Source organism: Macrobrachium nipponense, chromosome 31, assembly GCF_015104395.2.
Source record: "Macrobrachium nipponense isolate FS-2020 chromosome 31, ASM1510439v2, whole genome shotgun sequence".
NCBI lineage: Eukaryota > Metazoa > Arthropoda > Malacostraca > Decapoda > Palaemonidae > Macrobrachium > Macrobrachium nipponense.
Genome location: NC_061093.1, coordinates 33,373,216 through 33,394,541, shown reverse-complemented (window position 1 = coordinate 33,394,541; position 21,326 = coordinate 33,373,216). Strand labels below are relative to the sequence as shown.

At 37.9% G+C, this 21,326-nt stretch overlaps 1 protein-coding gene across 1 annotated transcript in view; it reads right to left on the bottom strand.

Annotated features, from left to right (window-relative positions):
* Positions 1 to 21,326, bottom strand: part of LOC135206817 (protein SERAC1-like) — a gene marked incomplete in the record, with an annotated part of 105,994 nt that overhangs the window by 46,688 nt on the left and 37,980 nt on the right. Inside the window, 1 exon segment of the mRNA XM_064238307.1 lies at positions 16,179 to 16,317. Within this exon segment, the coding sequence (XP_064094377.1) occupies positions 16,179 to 16,317 (139 nt within the window).

Below are 21,326 nucleotides of genomic sequence, written 5' to 3'. Positions count from 1 at the left end.
CAGACAAAGCAAAAACTACGGCAAACCCCACGTACATACATATGGAATCACCTCACTGTCGATTCTCATATGTGAAGCGTCCTAGGTTTTGATTATTTTTCGTTTTTGGTTTTTTCTTTTTTTCATTTCCAGTGTCGTCTGTCCAGGCTTATCCTCTCTTTACTGCTATTGAGAAATATGGACATCTCTATCACATATTCTATATAACTTGTAAATTAGCTAGAAGTCAGAAGAAAATTCTTTTATCATACTTCTGGTTGAATTTGGGTGCATTTTAACAACCATGCCTGATAGTTATAAATCAATTTACGTACTCAAAAATTAGATCCCACACACATCAAGCAGCACAGACACAAACCAATCTTAAATAATGCCACCAAATTTGAAAATCTGGCACAATTTTGAATTTTGCACCGACTTAAGTTTTAACCAAATGGACACAGATTTTCACATCTTTGACAATCGTAAATTGAAGGTTTGTGTGTAGAGAACTTATTGTAAAAAAAACTATAAACTGCTAACTAGTAAGTATACAGCTAATTAATCAGTTACAAACTTAAGGACCCTAATTAATTATAGAATAAAAAAAGCTATCCAATTACACTGATATAGCTTAAGACTTCTGAAGCAAAATAGTGGTTACTTTCAGAAAATTACATAACAATATACAGTAATTTCATTGTTCAATACTGCCCCTAATGTCAGCGAAAGTTCTATCACCAGCAGCAAAAAAGTTTCTCCTGCCAGAAAAAAAAATCTTCACCTTGAAGGAAAACTCCTCCAGGAAAGCAACAGAAAAAATTCATTTTTTTCCAGTGAAAAAAAAAAAAATAATGAGAAAAGGAAAAAGCTTCATTGAAGAGATGAAAAGAATTTCAAGCTGAAAATAAAAAACTGCAAAACTGTGAGCATGAGTACTATAGCAATTGGTTACTGATGTTTGTAGAGCAAATAAAAATGCACAGAGCTGCTGTAACTACACAATCTTCTTTTCTACAGAAGATTGATGTATCTGGGAGTTTATTGATGCTGATAAAATGGCATCAAGTAATGGGTTTGCTCTGAAACAAAAAAATAAAGAACCCTCAGAAGAATTTCTATATAAAAACAAAAGAGATTTTGAGACATGGCATGCAAATTTCACATACAAAGATAGTCTACACAAACAAATACATTATACCAAGGAAAAAACAATAAGATAACTCCATGAAAGGTACAGGCAAACAGCTAAAATCTTCTAAACATCTAAAGCAATGGTTTTTTACTGTGACAAAATGTATGTCAGAAAAATAGGGACATGAGAAAGCACATAACTACCTTGAATACTACTTTAGGGAAAATAAATCCAACATAATATGTACAAAACCTTCTTCCATCACAGATTTCTGTGGTTGGTTGAAACAGCTGACGCAGAATAGGTTAGACACGTATGCAAGCTAAAGGGAGACCCATGATGAGGAAACACTGTAAAATACCACAGCCAACGTCGCTTTGCCAGAATAGTTTGACTTTGTTGATCTTGATGAGAGTTTCTGTCTTTTACCAATTCTTCACTAGTTGAAACTGAAAAAGTCATAATTTTTAAGTTATTTATACCTGATTGAAATTCAGCAACAAAATGAAGAAATAAACATTCTTTCTGGGCTCAGCCGTGTCGCTCCGTGAAATGTGTCTTCTTTAGCACTATTTCTAGTTAAAATATGCTATAATACCAGAGAACTGCTAAATGGGGACATGTCAGAAGCCTCTGACCTCGCTCATCTATATAAAAGGTGTCGGTATAAAACTGGGGCGAGTCCGTTAGTCAAAATCCCTTTTCTGGGCTTGACCTGTGTCGGCCTGTGAAATGGTTCCTTTGATACTATTTCTGAAGAATAATATGCTATTCATCCTAGAGAAAAAAGAAACAATATAATGCCAAGATAAATGGCTCGCTCACAATTCTTATAGAAGTGTCGGTATAGTAGGAGCGAGTGGAATCACTACCAGAGGTCCCTTGCCAATTTAGCTTCTTCTTCCTTCGACAAAAACCCCGAAAAAAAAAAAAAAAAAAACTACGGAAAAAAAAAACCAGCTGTGTGCTACAGCTTCCCGGTCTACTACTACCGTGAGCGCCTCGACGCCTGAGACGTCATTCCCTTCGATAGCGCGCGTACACCAACGCTTAAATTTTTCGGTGCTGTGTTTAGCCTCTATTTTGGTTTATTTGGATTTATTTTCAAGATGTCTTCAACTTCTGCTCTAAGTTAAGATGGGGTTTTGGGGTTTACTGATCTCATTTTATGATGATCTTCGTTTTTGTATACATATCGGAGCCTTATCGGCCGGTATGCCCCTCGACCGCATGGCGTACGTTATCTCTTTCGGTCTTTTTCCATTTACCGTTAGAGATTCCCTTTTCTAGTACTTTAGATATGTACGTTTATACATAGTCTCTATATCTTTATGCAGTTAGTTTTTTTAGTTAGGGCCTCCACGGGGCACGCTACCGACCCCGCACGTTTCGGACCTTAGTCTAGATACGCCTTACATTGTTAGGAGTTTTAATCAGTCCACGATTGAGAGTCAGATCAATCTTAATTATTCTGATGTTCTATCTTTCTTCTCTAGTTCCTGATTACCTTTAATAATATTATAGGTACTAGGTTGGCTAACATTACACCATGCTTCGGTATGGCGATTTAGCTTCCCTGTTATAATTTATTTTAACGTTTAGTTAGGCTTTCATACCCCAATTGTCGATTGGGTGATTAGCCTGCCCCCCACGTTTTCTTGAACTAGAGGTTAAATAGGGCTAACATACCCCTTTCTTCGGATCGGCGATTAAACCTAATTTTCTGTTTGCTTAGCTTCGGGTTCCCCCGTGTTAGTCTAGCTTTAGATATCGCTTAATTTTATTTGATTGGTTATTAAAATAATATCCTATTTATATCAGTGATATTGATGTTTTGTTCCGTTACGGTTTTTTCTTACCCCACATCGTATCTTTTACCTTTTAGGCTGAAGGACCACGGTTTATCACCGGTGAGCCACCCGGTTACGGGGGTCCCCCTCCCGTCCCCCCAGTTCCCCCCTCCATACATTGCCATCCACGTCGATGGGTGATGACTCGTTCTCACAGCGAGCGTCGAGTCTGCATGAGGGGGTGACTCACGGGGGACTGGTGGGGACTCCCCTCCAGACTGGTACTCTCACTCGTCAGTGGCCTCTGGGGGCTCGGGACCCTCCCCCCTTCTTCTCCGTCCTTAACTGGCCGATCAGGGGGAGGGCTCCCCTACCCCACATTCTTCCCTACTCTTTCCCCCTCAGTTCAGTCCGGCAGGTGTCTATCCGCCGCTACCGAACATAGAGAGGGGGGGAGGGAATCACTGGGTTTCCTATCCACTTAGGATAGTTCACACGAGCACTTACTGATATAAGGGGTTTTTATTTTGTTTTATTTTGTGTTATTTAATGTTTAGAATCTTTTGCGTTACTCCGGGGTTTTTTTATTTCCGCCTCTCGTACTATCCCTTGCTTCGTTAGAAGTTTTGACATTGCTCACTCAATATTAATTAACTCCGGGCCATACGGAGAACTCCGGGCCCTACGGAGTCTATTTTTAGTCATATGACAAGTGAGCTTAGGCGGAGGCAGAGACTTTCTTCCCCCCTCGTAATTTTTCTACGTAATATTCATACGTAGATCTCTATCCGTCGGTCCTACTCCGGCACCCACGGATAGTTTGCATATTATTCCACCGGAGGTTGTCATTGGTACTCATGTATCCTTTGACTTACAGATGTTGTGCCAGGAGATTGGGTGCAGTGCCATCCTCCAAGACCTATGCGGGCCATATAGTATGCCGTTCTCATGCAGGATGTGCAGTGAAAGTGGAGGATTTTATCGTTTGGCATCATGAAGCTTGCCAAACCTGCTACTTGCTAGTAGGAGATGCCTCACTAGTAGTAAGTTTCTTAGCACTTTCTTCATTCATTCGTCACCTGGAATACTTGTTGTTATATTATACCTTTCACATATGAGACATATTCATATATAATCAACACAACAGACATTCCTCCCCTATCCTCTCCCTAACTCTAGACCCTTTTTTACAGGGTTCCGATGAAGAAAAGAAGAAAGCTTTGTCGACTCTCAAAGCTTGGGTAGGGGGGTTTTGGCCGGAATTCTAAGGGCCGCCCCCTACATTCTTACCCAGGATATGGCGGAACCTAATATTCCCAGGAGCCAAGAAAGGATTTTCAGTGGTGGACCCGATAGCGGCCGCCCCTTTGCTGGCCGACCTTCAAGTCATGATCTCCCTACAGGAGGGGGATTTCCAGAGGACGTTGCAGAAGACGTTGCGGCAATGAACCTCGACGTTGAACCCATGGCTATTGACTCCATGGGTACAGGTAAGAAGGGTGTAGTAGGGGCAGCTCCTGTGGGTTCTCAGGGCCCTTTCCTGAATTCCCTTTCTCCATCACCTTCTACTGATCCTTCTACTTCCACTTCTTTCCGGGGCTTCACTGAAGAGCAGCGGTCTGTCCGTCCTAAGGCTACTTCAGTGATCCCCAAGGCTAAGAATGAACCGAGGAGAAAACTTAAAAAGTCTCTCCCCAAGAAATCGGTCATCCTGACAGACACTATAACTCCGGCTCACCACCAACCCCCCCCGGATCAGTAGGTCAAGGGAGGCCTCTTCCTCTGCGTCGAGGTCCCCCAAACATAGATCACGTAAGGATCGGGCTCAAGTCCCTCTTTTTGATCCCGAATCCTTTTCGGCTAACATTCTGGAGCAGGTGGGAGTGATCGTAGGGGCCTTGGTTGACAACAAGGTCGGCTCGGTGCTCTCCCAGCTCTCCAGTTTCTGTTACGTTCTTCCGGCCAGTCGATCCAATAATCGCTGGCGGAACGGCTGGCCGCTCAGGAGAATGCCATCGCCGGGATCCAAACCTCGATTGCGGCAGGTTCCCCTCTATCTGTGCCACCTTCTCCTCTTCCAATGCCAGATTCCAGCCAACTGCCGGAATTCAAGGCGGCCAACCCTTGGAGGATCGCTTCGTATGCCCCGTTTGTCAACGGAATGTTGACAATCCGAAGGCAATAGGAACTCGAAGGCGTGAGGACTTCGAGTTCCACCCCAAAGAGACCTTCAACCACCATTCATTGGCTACGTCCGACTAACGGAAGCAGCGATGATGAGAGAGGGACAAGGTTCCCAAGGAAACAGTGATCCTTCCGACGGGAAAACAGGCACAGCAGACTCTAATGGAGAAGTCTGGAAGAATGGGGGTGTGAAAACACCCGCATCACAGCCTTTAGGAGTCCTTTCACCATTTTTACTCCGGTGGAAGGGACTCCGCTTACCACTGACCCTTACAGGTATAGTGGAAAAGCAACTTTTCAGGCCGCCCTGAAAGACGAGCCCAGCTGCCTCAACTACGAGAGACGGAACCCACCTGCTCTCTTAGTCCCAGGCTCCGAGACGTTACTTCGAAGGGGCAGTTCCTACTTTCTCAGTAGGAAAACTAAAGGCGGACTGGTGCCACCTCTCTCTTTAGTGAGAGACTCCCCAAGGTTGTCGGACTCTCTCATCCAGATGGAGTACGACGCCCGGACTAGGCTCGCGAGATCCCTTCCTCCATGACTATGGCGGAGATGACGGCTCTTGTATACCAACAAGAGCCGTTATTTAAAGTTTTGGCTAAAGGTCTGCTGCACACCATGCAGTGTGACCTTTACGACTTCCTCATAGCCAGGAGAAATTGTAGGAAGCACGTTCTGGCGGAAGCTACTATCCGCCATGAACCGAATAAACTGATTGCTTCCTCAATTTGGGGAACGGACCTCTTTCCAGCACCAGTAGTAGCAGAAGTCCTTCATGAGGCTTCAATAAAGGTCAACCAGTGCTCAAAGTCAGGTGGGGACTGGTAGCAAAGCGGAGGCAGGAATCTTCTGGTCCTAACCAAGGAACAAGAAGAAACCAAGGAAGTTCTCTCCCTTCCAGCCTTCTCAACAAACGTTGGTTCAGGCAGTCCCAGCATCACAAGGGCAACCATCGTCGAAGGGTCAACAACAATACCTTGTTCTGACCCCTCAGTCCCAGCAATCTCAACCCTCCACTTCCTTTGCTGTCTCGCCAGCCTACAATTCCAACTATGAAAGCCAGAACTTTCAGGCTTTCAATAGGTTTGCGAGAGGCAGTAGAGCAAGAGGTGCCTCTCGATTCAGAGGATCCGGCAGGGCTGCTAACAGGGGAAGAGGTTTCCGAGGAGCAAGAGGTGGCCGCCCCTCGGGCAAACCAGCAGTGAGAATCCCAAGGTAGGAGGGAGGCTGTACCTCTTCCGCCAGCGGTGGGGGTTCAGCCCTTGGGCTCAAAGTATAGTAACAAAGGGACTAGGTTGGAGTTGGCTAGAGGGCCCTCCTCCAACCAACAGATTCTATCAAGCACCAACAACGGAATTGGTAGAGTATACCGAAGACCTCCTTCTCAAAGGAGTAGTCTCAAGAGTCAACAATTTAAAATTTCAAGACGCTTGTTTCAGCGTGCCAAAGAAAGACTCGGTAAACCGAAGAATCATCTTAGACTTGTCCCATCTGAACTTATTCATTCATTGCGACAAGTTCAGGATGCTGACCGTTTCGCAGGTACGGACCTTACTTCCCCGTGGGGCCGTCACAACCTCATAGATCTTACAGATGCCTACTATCATGTTCCCATAGACCAGACACTTCCGTCCATTCCTAGGCTTCAAACAGGCAACAGATCCTACTCCTTCAAGGTAATGCCATTCGGGCTCAAACATAGCCCCCAGGATCTTCACCAAAATTGGCGAAGCAGTAGTGCAAGAGCTAAGGAAACAGGGAATAATGTTATGGCTTATCTGGACGATTGGCTTATTTGGGCAAAGAACCCAAACGAATGCAAAGAAGCACGGTCAGAGTGATCAAATTCCTGGAACATTTAGGTTTTCAAATAAACAAAACCAAGTCCGAACTAACACCGGAATCTCGGATTCCAGTGGTTAGGCCTTCAGTGGGACTTACAATCGCACACTCTATCAATTCCGTCGTTGAAAAGGAAAGAAATTGCAAGAGATACAAAACAATTTCTCAAACGACAACAAACATCCAGGAGGTGCCAGGAGAGGATCCTGGGCTCACTCCAGTTTGCATCAGTCACAGACGTTCTGCTCAGAGCCAAACTCAAAGATATAAACAGAGTATGGCGCTCAAGAGCGAATTGCAGATCACGGGACACTAGCCTTTATCCCAGCAATCTTACGAAACGTCCTCCGCCCCTGGACGGAGACAAAGAACCTTTTCAAAAGCAATTCCTCTACAGTTTCCCCCTCCATCATTAGTGATCCACACAGACGCCTCTACAGGGTGGGGGAGGATACTCCCAGTACGAAAAAGTTCAAGGAACTTGGTCGTTAACATTCCGCCAGCTACATATCAATGTACTGAGGCCATGGCAGTATTCCTCACACTGAAACGACTCCGTCCGCCCAAGAACTCTCATTTCAAATTAGTTCTGGACAGTGCAGTATGTAGTACACTGCATCAACAGGGGCGGATCCAAGTCAAGCCACTTGAACCATGTCATGATAGCCATCTTTTCTCTGGCATGCAAAAACAAATGGCACCTGTCAGCCACTCACCTGGCAGGAGTCAAGAACGTAGTAGCAGACGCTCTATCACGCTCCGCTCCGTTGGAATCGGAGTGGACACTGGACAGGAGTTCATTCAATTGGATCCATCTACAAGTCCCCGGACTCCAAGTAGACCTCTTCGCCACGGAGTCAAACCACAAACTCCCTTGTTACGTGGCACCCAACCTCGATCCTCTAGCATACGCTACGGATGCAATGATCCTCGATTGGAACGAAATGGAAGAATATTTTACCTCTTCCCTCCGGGGTGAACCTTCTCATGAAAGTTTTTAGACAAACTCAGGACATTCAAAGGCCAAGTAGCTCTAGTAGCTCCCAACTGGCCCAAGAGCAATGGTTCCCTCTACTCCTAGAGTTGAGACTCCGACCACTACGGATTCCCAACCCCAAACTAACCCAGTTAGTGCAAACTCAGACTGTGTCCGCTTCCTCAAGAATTCAGAAAACCCTAATTTATGGATTTTCTGAAATTCGCAGCATGAGGAATGCAGAATGATCCCAGAATATCTCATCTTGGAATCGATAAAAGAGAATCTACTCTCCGACAATATGATTCATCGTCTCAAGTCAAAAAATCTAGCAGAGTTCCTTAAGTTGTCAAATTCTCAAGTCATGACAACGAACCTAGCCATAACTTTCTTCAGATCATTGTTTGAGAAAGGTTCTTAGCAGCAAGCACTATCACTACGACCAAATCAGCTCTTAAAAAGATCTTCCAATTTGGTTTTAGCATAGACCTTACGGATTCGTACTTTACGGTCCATACCAAAAGCTTGTGCTAGATTAAGACCATCAACGAGACCTAAATCAGTCTCTTGGTTCTTAAATGATGTCCTCAAACTGGCCTCGGACATTAACAATGACTCTTGCAATTATATATCCCTCCTGAGGAAAACCCTATTCTTATTAAGTTTAGCCTCCGGAGCTAGAATATCAGAACTGTCAGCTTTATCAAGGGAACCAGGCCACATTGAGTTCCTCCCCCCTCAGGGGAAGTCCTCTTTATCCCCAGATCGCCATTTTCTAGCCAAAAATGAAGACCCACAGGACAGATTGGTCCTCGTGGAAAATCCTACCACTACCTCAAGACATTTCCCTTTGTCCTGTCAACTCCATTAACCGAGCCTACCTAAGCAGAACAACTCTGAAATCTTCAGGCCCATTGTTCATTAGGAAGGGAGGTGGTACTGTATCCCTAAAAGGGATCAGGCAACAAAAAATTTTATACTTCATTAAACAGGCCAATCCAGAGTTCCTTTCCTCGGGCCCACGATGTTAGGGCGGTGGCCACATCTATTAATTATTTTCCAACACATGAATTTTGACGATCTTAAGAAGTATACAGGCTGGAATCTCCGACAGTTTTCAAACGGCACTACCTAAAACCCTTAGAAGCCCTCAAAATTTCCAGCAGTGGCAGCTGGAAACACGTTTAGTTTCTCCTGATTCTTAATTTTTACTATAACTTCTTGTAGCCTTCCTCCTTCTAAACCTGCCCCATTGCCCCCACCCTTACTTAGTTTAGTCGCCTCCATGTATTGGTTTACCTTGAGTTTGCTTTTGTTCATCATTCTAATCGGATTCAGTTCCATTCTTTTGATATATCAACTCATATCTTATCTTTGCCTAACCTGTATTGGTTATTGTTTGTTTGTTAGGCTAACTAATTTTAAGTGATAACCCGTGTTTAGGGCTTATACTTCCCTTAGGGTAAGACTGTAATTTTAGTTGATTATTATACTATTAACCTTACAAGTGTTTAACTTTACCTTCTAATTTATCTGTACTGTTCCTCAAGCTTGGTGTTTGGCATTCTCTGGTACTATTTCACAGGCCGACACAGGTCAAGCCCAGAAAAGGGATTTTGACGAAGGAAAAAAACCTATTTCTGGGCAACGACCTGTGTCGCCCTGTGAAACCCCACCCTGTAGTTAGATTATCCTCACCCAGCTTACCCCAAGCTTGGAGGCTATCTTCAGGAATGACGTCTCAGGCGTCGGAGGCGCTCACGGTAGTAGTAGACCGGGAGCTGTAGCACGGCTCCTCCGTAGTTCGGGGTTTTGTCGAAGGAAGAAGCTAAATGGCAAGGGACCTCTGGTAGTGATTCCACTCGCTCCTTACTATACCGACACTTCTATAAGAAGTGAGCGAGCCATTTATCTTGGCATTATATTGTTTTCTTTTTTCTCTAGATGAATAGCAATATTTATTCTTCAGAAATAGTATCAAAGGAACCATTTCACAGGGCGACACAGGTCGTTGCCCCGAAATAGATTTTTCCTTCGTCAAAATACCCTTATTTAGGCCGTGTTGTGGTATATGAAGCAATACTTCTGGTCCATATCCTATTGGAAATGGTCGATTTATTTATTTTCAAACATTTTAGCGGTGAATTTCAATTCTTGTTACCGCCGCAAGGAAGGTCTGCAGCCTGATGAAATATCAACTAAGAATTCCAAGGCAATAACCTCCCTCTGAAATATCTAAAACCGTTAATAAAAATATGAGGTTTGCATTTTGCACATACTATATACAAAATTAAAAGTATTATTCCATACAGACCTCTTGATCTCACTGGGAATTCTTTCTCGTACTCATTTAAATTAGTACACACCCCTCGTCCAAAATTTCACAAAACAAATGAGTGTACTATATTTGAATCACACAGTAGTACACCCATTCTCGGTTACAGTATAGTAAAAGATAAAAGGGGGAGCAAAGAGTGGTGATAGGTAGCTAACAGTAACAATAAACTGATGAAAAAAAGTGAAATTACACACAAATAAAATTAAAAACACAAGTCAGAATGAAGCAAAGTGTGAACAAATAATTTCTTTGAATAATTCAAAATTTAATTGCTCAGGGACTGACACACCTACACAGTTGGTGACTTTCATCACTTGACTAAGAAGTGAAGTGAAAAAGAGCTGAAACAAATAATGATTATCGACCATTTCCTGTGGCAGCCACGGGGATACCATAGGGCCTCAATGAACTCACGCCACCACATTCTGTCCTGGGCTAACTCCTTGAGATCTCCCCAAACCACTTACCTCCTGCTTACCTGCCTTATTGTTCTCACCCATGTCTCCACTGGCCTACCTCTACCTCTTCTGCCAAGGGCAACCACCCTGGTGTATCTTCCATAAACATGGATTATTAGCCACTTCCAAGCGTGAGAGCCTAAATACTCATTGACCCTGCTGCACCCCTTTACTTCTCTAACTCTGTTAGTATTTGATATCCTAGCCCTCCAATTAATTCCCAATATTTATGACCCGAAGTCATTGTACTGTACCATGACTCAAGCCCATATATCAAAATAATAACCCAACCATTACCTATAATATTTATTCTTATATGCTAAAATTTCTATCATCAGATATTCTCATTGCCTGATGAGCCTTTTTTAGCCTTTCCATAAATTCTGCGCTCAGAGAACCATCCTTATGTAAATAAGTCCCTAAATATTTAAACTTACCCACTTGCTTGACAACCATGCCTCAATTAGATAATCCTGTGCATTTTCAACATTTACATTCATGAGTTTTAGTTTTTCCACTAATAACAAACAAACTAACCTTTTGACCTTCCCTGAATATACAATCCAACACTCTGCATCTTTTCTGACCCTTTGCAGATAAAAATTACAATATAATAATAATATCCTTTATTTCAGCTCAGGGCCATATACATAGGATATACAAAATACAGACAGTAACATACACAATCTAGATACATGAGACAACATGATAAAAAAATGAATAATCAGCACTTATCCACAAATCATAATACTGGTAATAACAGTAATATATTGGTGAGAAAAAAATGCATTGAGAGTTATAACAGTTAGTGTACAGATTACATAACTTAAATTTTAAGTAGAGACCTTAGGTGGTTACAGTAGTCAGGTCCTGAGGGCTAAATATGAAAATATAATGTAAAAAAACTTTAACTTGATAGTAATCACTGATAATGAAAAAGTAAAATATCATCAATAAATATAATAATGACAAATCTGCTGATGACATCTTGCCAATACAGAGATTAAGTCCTTTAGGGGACAAAGGCCTCATTTTCCCATCATTCCCACAATTTAGAGCTCCTTAGGATGCTTTTGTATGAGCATGTTGCTGCTGTTTCTCACTCGGGTTACCAGACTGGACATTGTTCGCCTTACAATGATTTTTATGTCCAGGTGGCTTTCTATGAACTCTGTGGTGGCATGTGGTAGCGTGGAGTGTTTGTGAGGCGTCTCAGAATGTCATTGTGCACAACAGTGATACGTCTCATGGTCTCTCGGGTATAGTTCGTCCAGAGGGAACACCCATAGATACAGTAACAGTACGAGCGGAAGAGCAGCAGTTTCACGTCTCGGTGACAGAAGGCAAACCTCCTGGCAATCATGTTGCCAGTTGCACATAGTTTAAGACACCTCTGTTCAATGTCTGCCGTATCTTTAGGTTGTCGGTGATAATGTGACCCAAATACGGAAATTCGTGCACAAATTCCAGCCGATGGTTTCCGAGGAAAATTTGTGGGATTCTGCAATATGCTTAAGCAATCTCAGGAGCAGCCACATGCACTGGTCTTGGTTTCATTGTAGATTATACCACAATTCCTCTGCATATTGGCGGCAAGTGTCGATGAGTCGTTGGAGACCTTGCACTGATGGGGAATCAGACCATATCGTCAGCGTAACAGAGGTTGTTTATAGTTGTTTCATTGACAGTGCCTCCAATTGGGATGAGTTCAGTTTGAACATTCAAGCAATAACTGTGTACGTATTAAACAGGTATGGAGAGAGACTGCCCCCTTGCTGAGCCCGTTTAGGGAGCCAAGGTGTATGATAATACGTTACCCCATTTGACAAAGAACTGCTATGTGGAATACTAGCAATGTAAAATGCCAATTAAATATAGGGGTGTGCCCCTTTTATGCAGCTTCAGGAAGTTTACTCTATCAAATGCTTTTCTCACATCTACAAAACAAAGGAAAACAGGAGAGGCTGATGATAGGTAGTAATTGCAATTCTTTCAGTATGTAGATGCAGGCGTCGGTTTTGAGTGGTTTGCTTTATACCCAAACTGGTTGTCAGTGGTGTGTAGAGTGGGGAGAAGTACTCACTAGAAGAAAACCGACTCAAGTATCTTCGATGCGATCGTTGTGATTGCAATCGGCCAGTAGTTGCCAGGGTCAGCTGCATCCTTTAGCTTGTTTTTGATTAATGGTATCAATGAACTAAGAGTAGGGAGTTTGGAAGAAACTGGTGAATTATGCACGCATTGAATAGGGCAGCTAGCAAAATGTAAATTATCGGATGGCAGAATTTGAAAGCCTCTGTGGGAAGACCATCACAGCAGGGTGATTTATTATTAAGTAAGGCTGTTTATGGCATCGCTGATGTTACCTGCGTAATACGGTCTGCAAAATGAAACTGAATGTTGTCAGTAAAGGAGGTAATCTACAGCCCTTCGGGAATCTTGATCATTTATGCAATTCAGGATATTGGTGAAGTGATCACCTCACATACTTACGAAGCTTCGTCTCCGACTGCTTCCCCTACTCTCTGGGATAGTCTTTTAGTTTTGGGATTTAAGGACTGGCATATCTTTCCAAAGATGAGGATAATCACCAGATTCTAAGTTTCTAGACATTGCATCGGCTCTTAGTTGTTTTTCATTTAACCTGCAGTGGCTACAAGCAAGTTGGAACTGCGCTCTCACCTGCCTCATTAGTAATGCAGTGGGTATCCCTTCCCTCGGGCTACCATTTTGCCTCCACAAGAGTAAAACATTTTCTCATGAGGTATGTATACAGATCTTTAACCAAGTCATTCCATCCAGGTATATTACAAGAATTACCTTGACGAAATCTATAGGCAGTCCTGCCCGAAGCAAGCATAGCGGAGATTATGTTCAAATAGAATTCATTCAGATCCCTCATGTGGTGGTCATTTCTACAATTTGTGTTGGTACAAAGTAAGGCGTCTGACGGTTGAACTATTGACCGCAACCTGGTTTCTGTGGTCGCCCTTAAGTATCTAGTTTTCTGTTGGTTTTCAAAATCCAGTTTACCGCTGGTGGGCGGTCAGTTAAGGGATTCACGGTAGGGAGGGATGGGGTACTGAATGACACCTGTAATGGGATGTGATCGTAGCCCGTTGCAAAATCGTAGCGAATACTGCAGGTCATAATAGAATCATGAAGTGTGAGATGTGATGCAGTGGTCCAGCCAGGAGGTTGTAATTGTGTCCGCTCTATTATGTACATATGAATAGGAGGAGGGAGGGAGGGAGGAGGATTGCATCACTAATTTGGAGAGCATGATTTTGACAGAAGCAAGTAAGTTCATTATAAAATTGTTTTGTGGGGTGAGAATTATATCATCAGCATAATCTAAGTCAAGACCCAGAGTATACCTGCATCCATTTTGCTTTTAACCCCTCTCATAATGCAATCTATGACCAAACAAACACAGAGGATATGGAGGAGTTTATGGAGTTCCATTGACAACGTCCTAGAGAGAGGAGAGAGAGAGAGAGAGAGAGAGAGAGAGAGAGAGAGAGAGAGAGGGGGGGGTAATTGGTGGTTGGATGGTTAACGATTGAATTGGCTGTTGGTGAGTTCTGGGTTGTCTGCTGGTGCAGCTGGAGTTAGTTGTTAGAGTTCTGTGTTTCAGTAGCTGGAGTTAGTTGTTAGAGCCTGTGAACAGTCAGTAGTGTTGGCACTAGTCTATTGAAGGCATTGAAAGTCAGGGTTAAGTTTTGTGTTTTATTGATTTGTTGTTTAGTTTGTTGTTGTTAATTTGATATTGTTTGCTTTAGAGTTGTTGTGCCTGTTCTGTTGGGTTGTTGTGTTTGTTTTGAGTTCCTGTTGGGTTATATGTGAGTTGTTTGTGGTTGAGGGTTGTTGTTGTTGTGGAGGCTGTTGTGGTTTCTTGGTGGTTGTTGTGAGTTGTTGAGGGTTGTTGTTTGTGAGCTGTGTTGATTCCTTGGTGTTGTTAGTGGGTGTGTGTTCCTTTTTGTTGTTGTTTTTTTGTTGGTGATTGTTTGTGCATGGTACTATTTTGTTGTGGTTGTATTCCTTATTTGTTGTTTTGTTGTTGTAGTGTTGTGTTCCTTGTTGGTTTGCTGTGTTGTTGAGATGTGGTCCTTGGGTGTTGAGTTGTGGGGTTGTGGTTCTTGGTAGTTGTCTTTGTTGGTGTTGGTATCTCTGCGACCCTGACCGGCAGACAGACAGCATAGCCCAAAGTATCTGGAGTTGGGTGAGTACATGTGTTTGTGTTTTTTTTGTTCTTTGTGTGGGTAGGTCAATTGTCCTGCGTGTATTCAGTAGTGTAAAGAGGAAAGTGTGACTGAAGGTCAGTTTGGTAGCTGGATTGATTAGGTTTATGTGGGGAGGATTCGCCTGCTTGTTTTTAAGCTTGTAATCCCGCCACAAGGAGACATAATGGCACCATGAATCACACCAGACTTAACTTACAAAGGATCACTCAAACACCTGTCAACCATCACTTTATAAGATGTGCCCTCATACATGTTCATAACCCTCACAAACTTTTCCAGTATTCCATAATGCCTCATGATTTTTCCCATAGCCATCTTGAAATAGTACTATCAAAGGCCCTTTCAAAATCAACAAAACAAAGTCTTATCAGTTCTCATGTCATTAGCTTGCTGCATTAAATGCCTTACTATGAAGATCTGATCACTGCAACCCCGCCTCTTCCTAAAACCAGCCTGTTCATCCTCTGAGTACCATCAATCACTGGCTCCAACCTATTCACCAATACTCTACTGAACGTTTCCAAGGCTACAGGTGACAAAGTGATTCCCCTTCAGTTACTGCACTTACTCAGACTTTTCTTTGGAACTTTAATATCCACCCATATCTCATCGAATATCATCTTCAAGACAAATACTAATTTATCCACTTCATTTTAAACATTCCGAGAATAAACCATCCTCTCCTGGTGCCTCATAATTTTTTATGATTATATAAGGACAAAATAAAGAACCATTGGGAATGAGAGATAAAATAGCAATCATGTTGCAATGTATACAATGGAGAGAACAGGGAACAAAGCTATTAAGCACCTGATAGTTCATGGAAAGAGATAGGTAATTGTGAAATACCTGAAATTCTAGATTACGTATAATCATGAGGCAACCTTTTTCAGTTGACAGACAAAAGCCTATGAATCTGAAAGCTTTTAAGACCTAATTATTAAGTATTTATGCAACTGATGAACCAACTACTATAGAAACAGAATAACATTACAAATGAACTTCATGGGATGAAGCTACAACAAATAACTTCCTATACAGATGTACACACAACAAAACTTAACAGGATAAATGCAATTAACTTGCAAACATGCTTTAGAAAATTGTTCTATGCTCAGAAAAAACATTTAAAAAATACATATTTTACATACACAGATGAAACTGCAAACCAATAGAAAACCAATAAGCAGCTAACAAAAGATGCCACTACATAAAATCAAATTGATACAAACCTGTCTGAAATTATTAACTATTATGTCTTTAACAATAAGGCCTCCCATTGAGTGAGAAATCCATACAACTGGACGATCTCCTACTCTTGCAGCTTTTAAAGATTCTGCAATACATTCTGCACGCTGAGGTATGGTTTTCCTAGAATGTGAAAGAAAAAAGACCTTTAATAATTTATTTAAAAATTAATACAAATATTCTTTTTCAAGATGCAAAACACATTTCCAGTGAAGAATTATGTAAGACAAAAGCAGAGATTTATAATTTTACTAGATTTTCCTTTCAATTACTTTTCATGATATGCAAGAGATATATCGAATATTCAAAAAAAAAAAATGAACTTTAAATAATCTAATCTACAAAGACAACTAAAATAAAATATTCAAAGAAATGCTGTGCAAAGAAAATTCGGTTCGTTTGTTCGTGGAATGACCACTTGGAAGAGTTACTGAAATGAGGGGAATAGAAAGGCAGATTCAAAATGATGCTTGATTGGAGAGGAACAATGTAATTCAAGTGCTTGTGGAAGTAACTGCTGAGGATGTAATGAGGGCAACTGAGATCCTAAAAAATGGAAAGGTACCAGAAGTTGATGGAATAACAAGTGATATTCCCACATGAGGTACCTCTTAAGATGTCCTTCCAGAAAGTTCTTTTTTTAGCAACCCTTTTGCCTACAGCTGCATTACTTCCCATATTTTTCTTATCTGTTCCATCTTGTCTCTTCCCTACTTAAACTGTTCAAATTCTTCAGCTTTATCATGCTCCTATTTCCTATTCTCATCCAAGGACAAATCCTTTCCAAAGAAACCTGTAAATCTCAGATTTGACTCAAGAGGTCTTGTTACACTATTTTGTGATAGATAGATAGATAGATAGATAGATAGATAGATAAATAAATAAAATAAATAAAACTAAATAAATAAATTAAATAAACTAAATAATAAACTAACTAACTAAATAAATAACTAACTAAATAAATAACTAAATAACTAAATAACTAAATAACTAAATAATAACTAAATAAATAAATAACTAAATAAATAACAAATAACTAAATAAATAACTAATAACTAACTAAATAAACCTAACTAACTAAACTAAATAAATAAACGAAACAAATAACTAAATAAATAACTAAATAAAATAACTAAAGAAATAACTAAATAAATAAAAACTAAATAAATAAATAAACTAAATAAACTAAAACTAAATACTAAATAAATAACAAAGCAACTAAATAAATAAACTAAATAACTAAAGAAATCTAAATGAACTAAATAACTAACGAAATAACTAAATAACTACTAAATAACTAGAATTAAACTAAATAAATAACTAAATAAATAACTAAAATAAATAACTAAATAAATAACTAAATAAATAACTAAATAACTAATAAATAACTAAATAACTAAATAAATAAATAACTAAAATAAATAACTAAATACAATAAAATAAATAAACTAAAGAAATAAACTAAATAACTAAATAAACTAAAATAAACTAAAAAACAAAATAAATAAAATGAACTAAATAACTAAATAAACGAAATAAATAACTAAATAAAGAACCTAACTAAACCTAAATACTAACTAAATAAACTAAATAAATAAATAACAAATAAAAATAACTAACTAAATAAATAAATAAGTAACGAAATTAAATAAATAACTAAATAAACTAAACTAACTAAATAAACTAACTAAATAAAACTAAACTACCTAAATAACTAAAATAACTAACTAAATAACTAAATAACTAAATTAAAGAACTAAATAAACAACTAAATAAACTAACTAAATAACTAAACTAACTAACTAAATAACTAACTAACCTAAACAAATAACTAAACTAAATAACTAAATAAACTAAATACTAAATAAATAAACAAATGAACTGAAATAAATAAATAAATAAACTAACTAAATAACTAACTAAATAACTAAATAACTAAATAAATAAATAACTAACTAAATAACTAACTAAATAAATAACTAACTAAATAACTAAACTAAATAACTAACTAAATAACTAACTAAATAAAAGTAACTAACTAACTAACAAATAACTAAACTAACCTAACTAACCTAACTTAAAAAATAACTAAATAAACTAAATAACTAACTAAACTAACTAAATAAATAAATAACGAAATAAATAACTAAATAAATAAATAAACTAACTAAACTAACGAACTAACTAAACTAAAATCTACTAAACTAATAACTAATACAAATAAATAACTAACTAAATAACTAAAGAAATTAAATAAAATAACTAAATAACTAATAAATAACTAAATAAAAAATAACTAAATAAACTAACTAAATAAACACTGAATAAATACAAATAAATACCTAAATAACTTAAATAAACTAAATAACTAAAATAAATAAATAACTAAATAAATAAATAACTAAATAAATAAATAAATAAATAAATAAATAACTAACTAAATAAATAACTAACTAAATAACTAAATAAATAACTAAATAACTAAAAATAAAATAACTAAATAAACAAATAAAAAAATAACTAAATAAATAAATAACTAAAAAACTAAATCAACTAAATAACTAAATAATAACTAAAATAACTTAAATAAATAACTAACTAAAGAACTAAACATAAATAACAACTAAACTAAATAAAACTAAATAACTAACTAACGAACTAAAACTAACTAAATAAATAACTAAATAACTAAATAACTAACTAAATAAATAAAACTAAATAACTAACTAACTAAATAAAAACTAAATAAATAAATAACTAAATAACTAACTAAACTAAACTAACTAACTAAACTAACTAAATAAATAACTAACTAACTAACTTAACTAACCTAAAACTAAACTAAATAACGAATAACTAAACTAACCTAATAAATAACTAAATTAACTAAATAAATAACTAACTAAATAACTTAAAAACTAAAAATAAAAACTAAAATAAACTAAACTAACTAAACTAAACCTAAATAAAATAACTAAATAAAAAAACTAAATAACATGCAAACTAAACTAATAACTAAACAAAACTAAATAAAAACTAAATAACTAAATAACTAACTAAATAACTAAATAAAAATAAAACTAAATAACTAAATAAACTAAAAACCTAAATAAATAAAAAACTAAAGAAAAATAAATAACTAAATAAATAAATAACTAAATAAATAAACTAAATAACCTTAAATAAATAAACTAAATAAATAACGACAATAACACAACAAACTAATAAATAACTAAAATAAATAACTAAAATAAATAAATAACTAAAATAAACTAAATAACCTAAATAGAAATTAAACTAACTAAATAAATAACAACTAAATAAATACAACAACTAAATAAATACCAATACTAAATAACTAAATCAATCAATCAATCAATCAAATCAATCAATCCAATCAATCAATCAATCAATCAATAAATAAATAAATAAAAAATTAAATAAATAAATAAAATAAATAAAATAAATGGATGCGGGAGGAAAGATGAAATGGAAATAGGGTGAGCAACGCTAACTGTTCTTCTGTATAAGAGTTAAGATTATAATGGTAACAAATAATTACATGGGCACAAAACTAATTATACCATTAGAAGTGTATAGTAGAATTTAGACTGAAAAAATAAAATTTAACAACAGAAGTAGTAATAATGGAGAGAAGAAGGGTATAAAAGTTTTAATTAGGATGGCATTTGTGCACGAGGTGTATGGTGTGGACAAACCTATAAAAACCTTATAACAGAAGTAGCAGAGATGCAATGCAGAGGGAACTAAAGATGTATGGTGTAAAGGATAAACTGTTAATAAGTCAAAGTTATGATGATAAAAGCAAAGTGTAGGAATACGTATGTATGTAAGTGTTACATAATAAAAAAAATTGGAATGTTATTCCATATATAAAAAACTAAAACTATGATTAATTAAAACCAGTGACCCAAGAGGTCAAACCAGTTTGCTTACAGGAGTGTGATCAGATCAGATAAGATAAAGTAGGCTAAGCTGACGTGTTTGTATCAGTCAGTGTCTGGTTTGCTGTCATCTGTGGTCATCAAATCTATTGTTTTGTAAACTATTGTCGAAGCTTCCTGTTTGAGACAACCACAGTGACCTATAACCCAGACGGCTTACCTGACTTGTAATCTATGTCATCTGTGTGTATGTTTGTATGTTTGAGCTACTGTCTGCTCACTTTATGATTTGTAAACCAGATTGTATGTCAGACTTAAATCAGCCAGCATCATTGGAAGACCTGTCCAATTTTATCTGATCTTCACCATGTAGAACTTAGCAGAATACAGATATTTTTATACTCTGTGTTTCAACATTAAAACCTCACATCAGAAAGAAGATACTGAATGAACTTAGAAATTATCATCGAAATCCAAGACCCTCCAATGAGGATGGAGAGTCATAACAAACCGACCATAGCGTAAATTATCGCAGGTCTAAATAACCTTACAGTGCGCCTCGTTCAACGAAGGTTAGCACAACATGTAGACTGACTGGTTTGGTGCAAAGTAGGTCTGAAAATAGGGTTTTTAATTCTCAAAGGCAATTTATTGTGTTATAGATGGAGTGATCCAAGAAATTGAAAAAAGACAGTAATTCTGGGTGTACAGTCTTAGGCCAAGAAGTTGGACTGCTGAAAGTAGTGAAACAGTTTAGTTTGGAGTAATTGTAAGAAAAATTTTAATTGAAACTAAAACAATGAATAATGACTCTTAATATAGATGGTAAAAGAATGATTGACTAATATAGTACATATTTAGGAGTAAGTACTATATACAACTGATGATGGTAGCATAAGAAAAGTAAGTCAAAGAACAGTTATGGCTTGGAAGGTAATAAAGTGTCAGCAAAAATTTAAGAAGGTAAGAAGATTATCTACAGAAGTTATAATGTATGGAACAACTGCTGAACCAACTTTTCATGAAAGTAAAATATGGATGTTGAATGCAGATGGAAGAAGAAAAGATAAAGCTGTTAAGATTAATTTCACACACAGCATATATGGAGTAGGAAGCAATGAAATGGTGAAACATGTGGAGATACAAAGAAACGATCAGAAAGTTAGTGTAAAGATGGATTTGAATGTTTATTAATAGCTTAAGTATGTTAAAAATTAAATGACATGT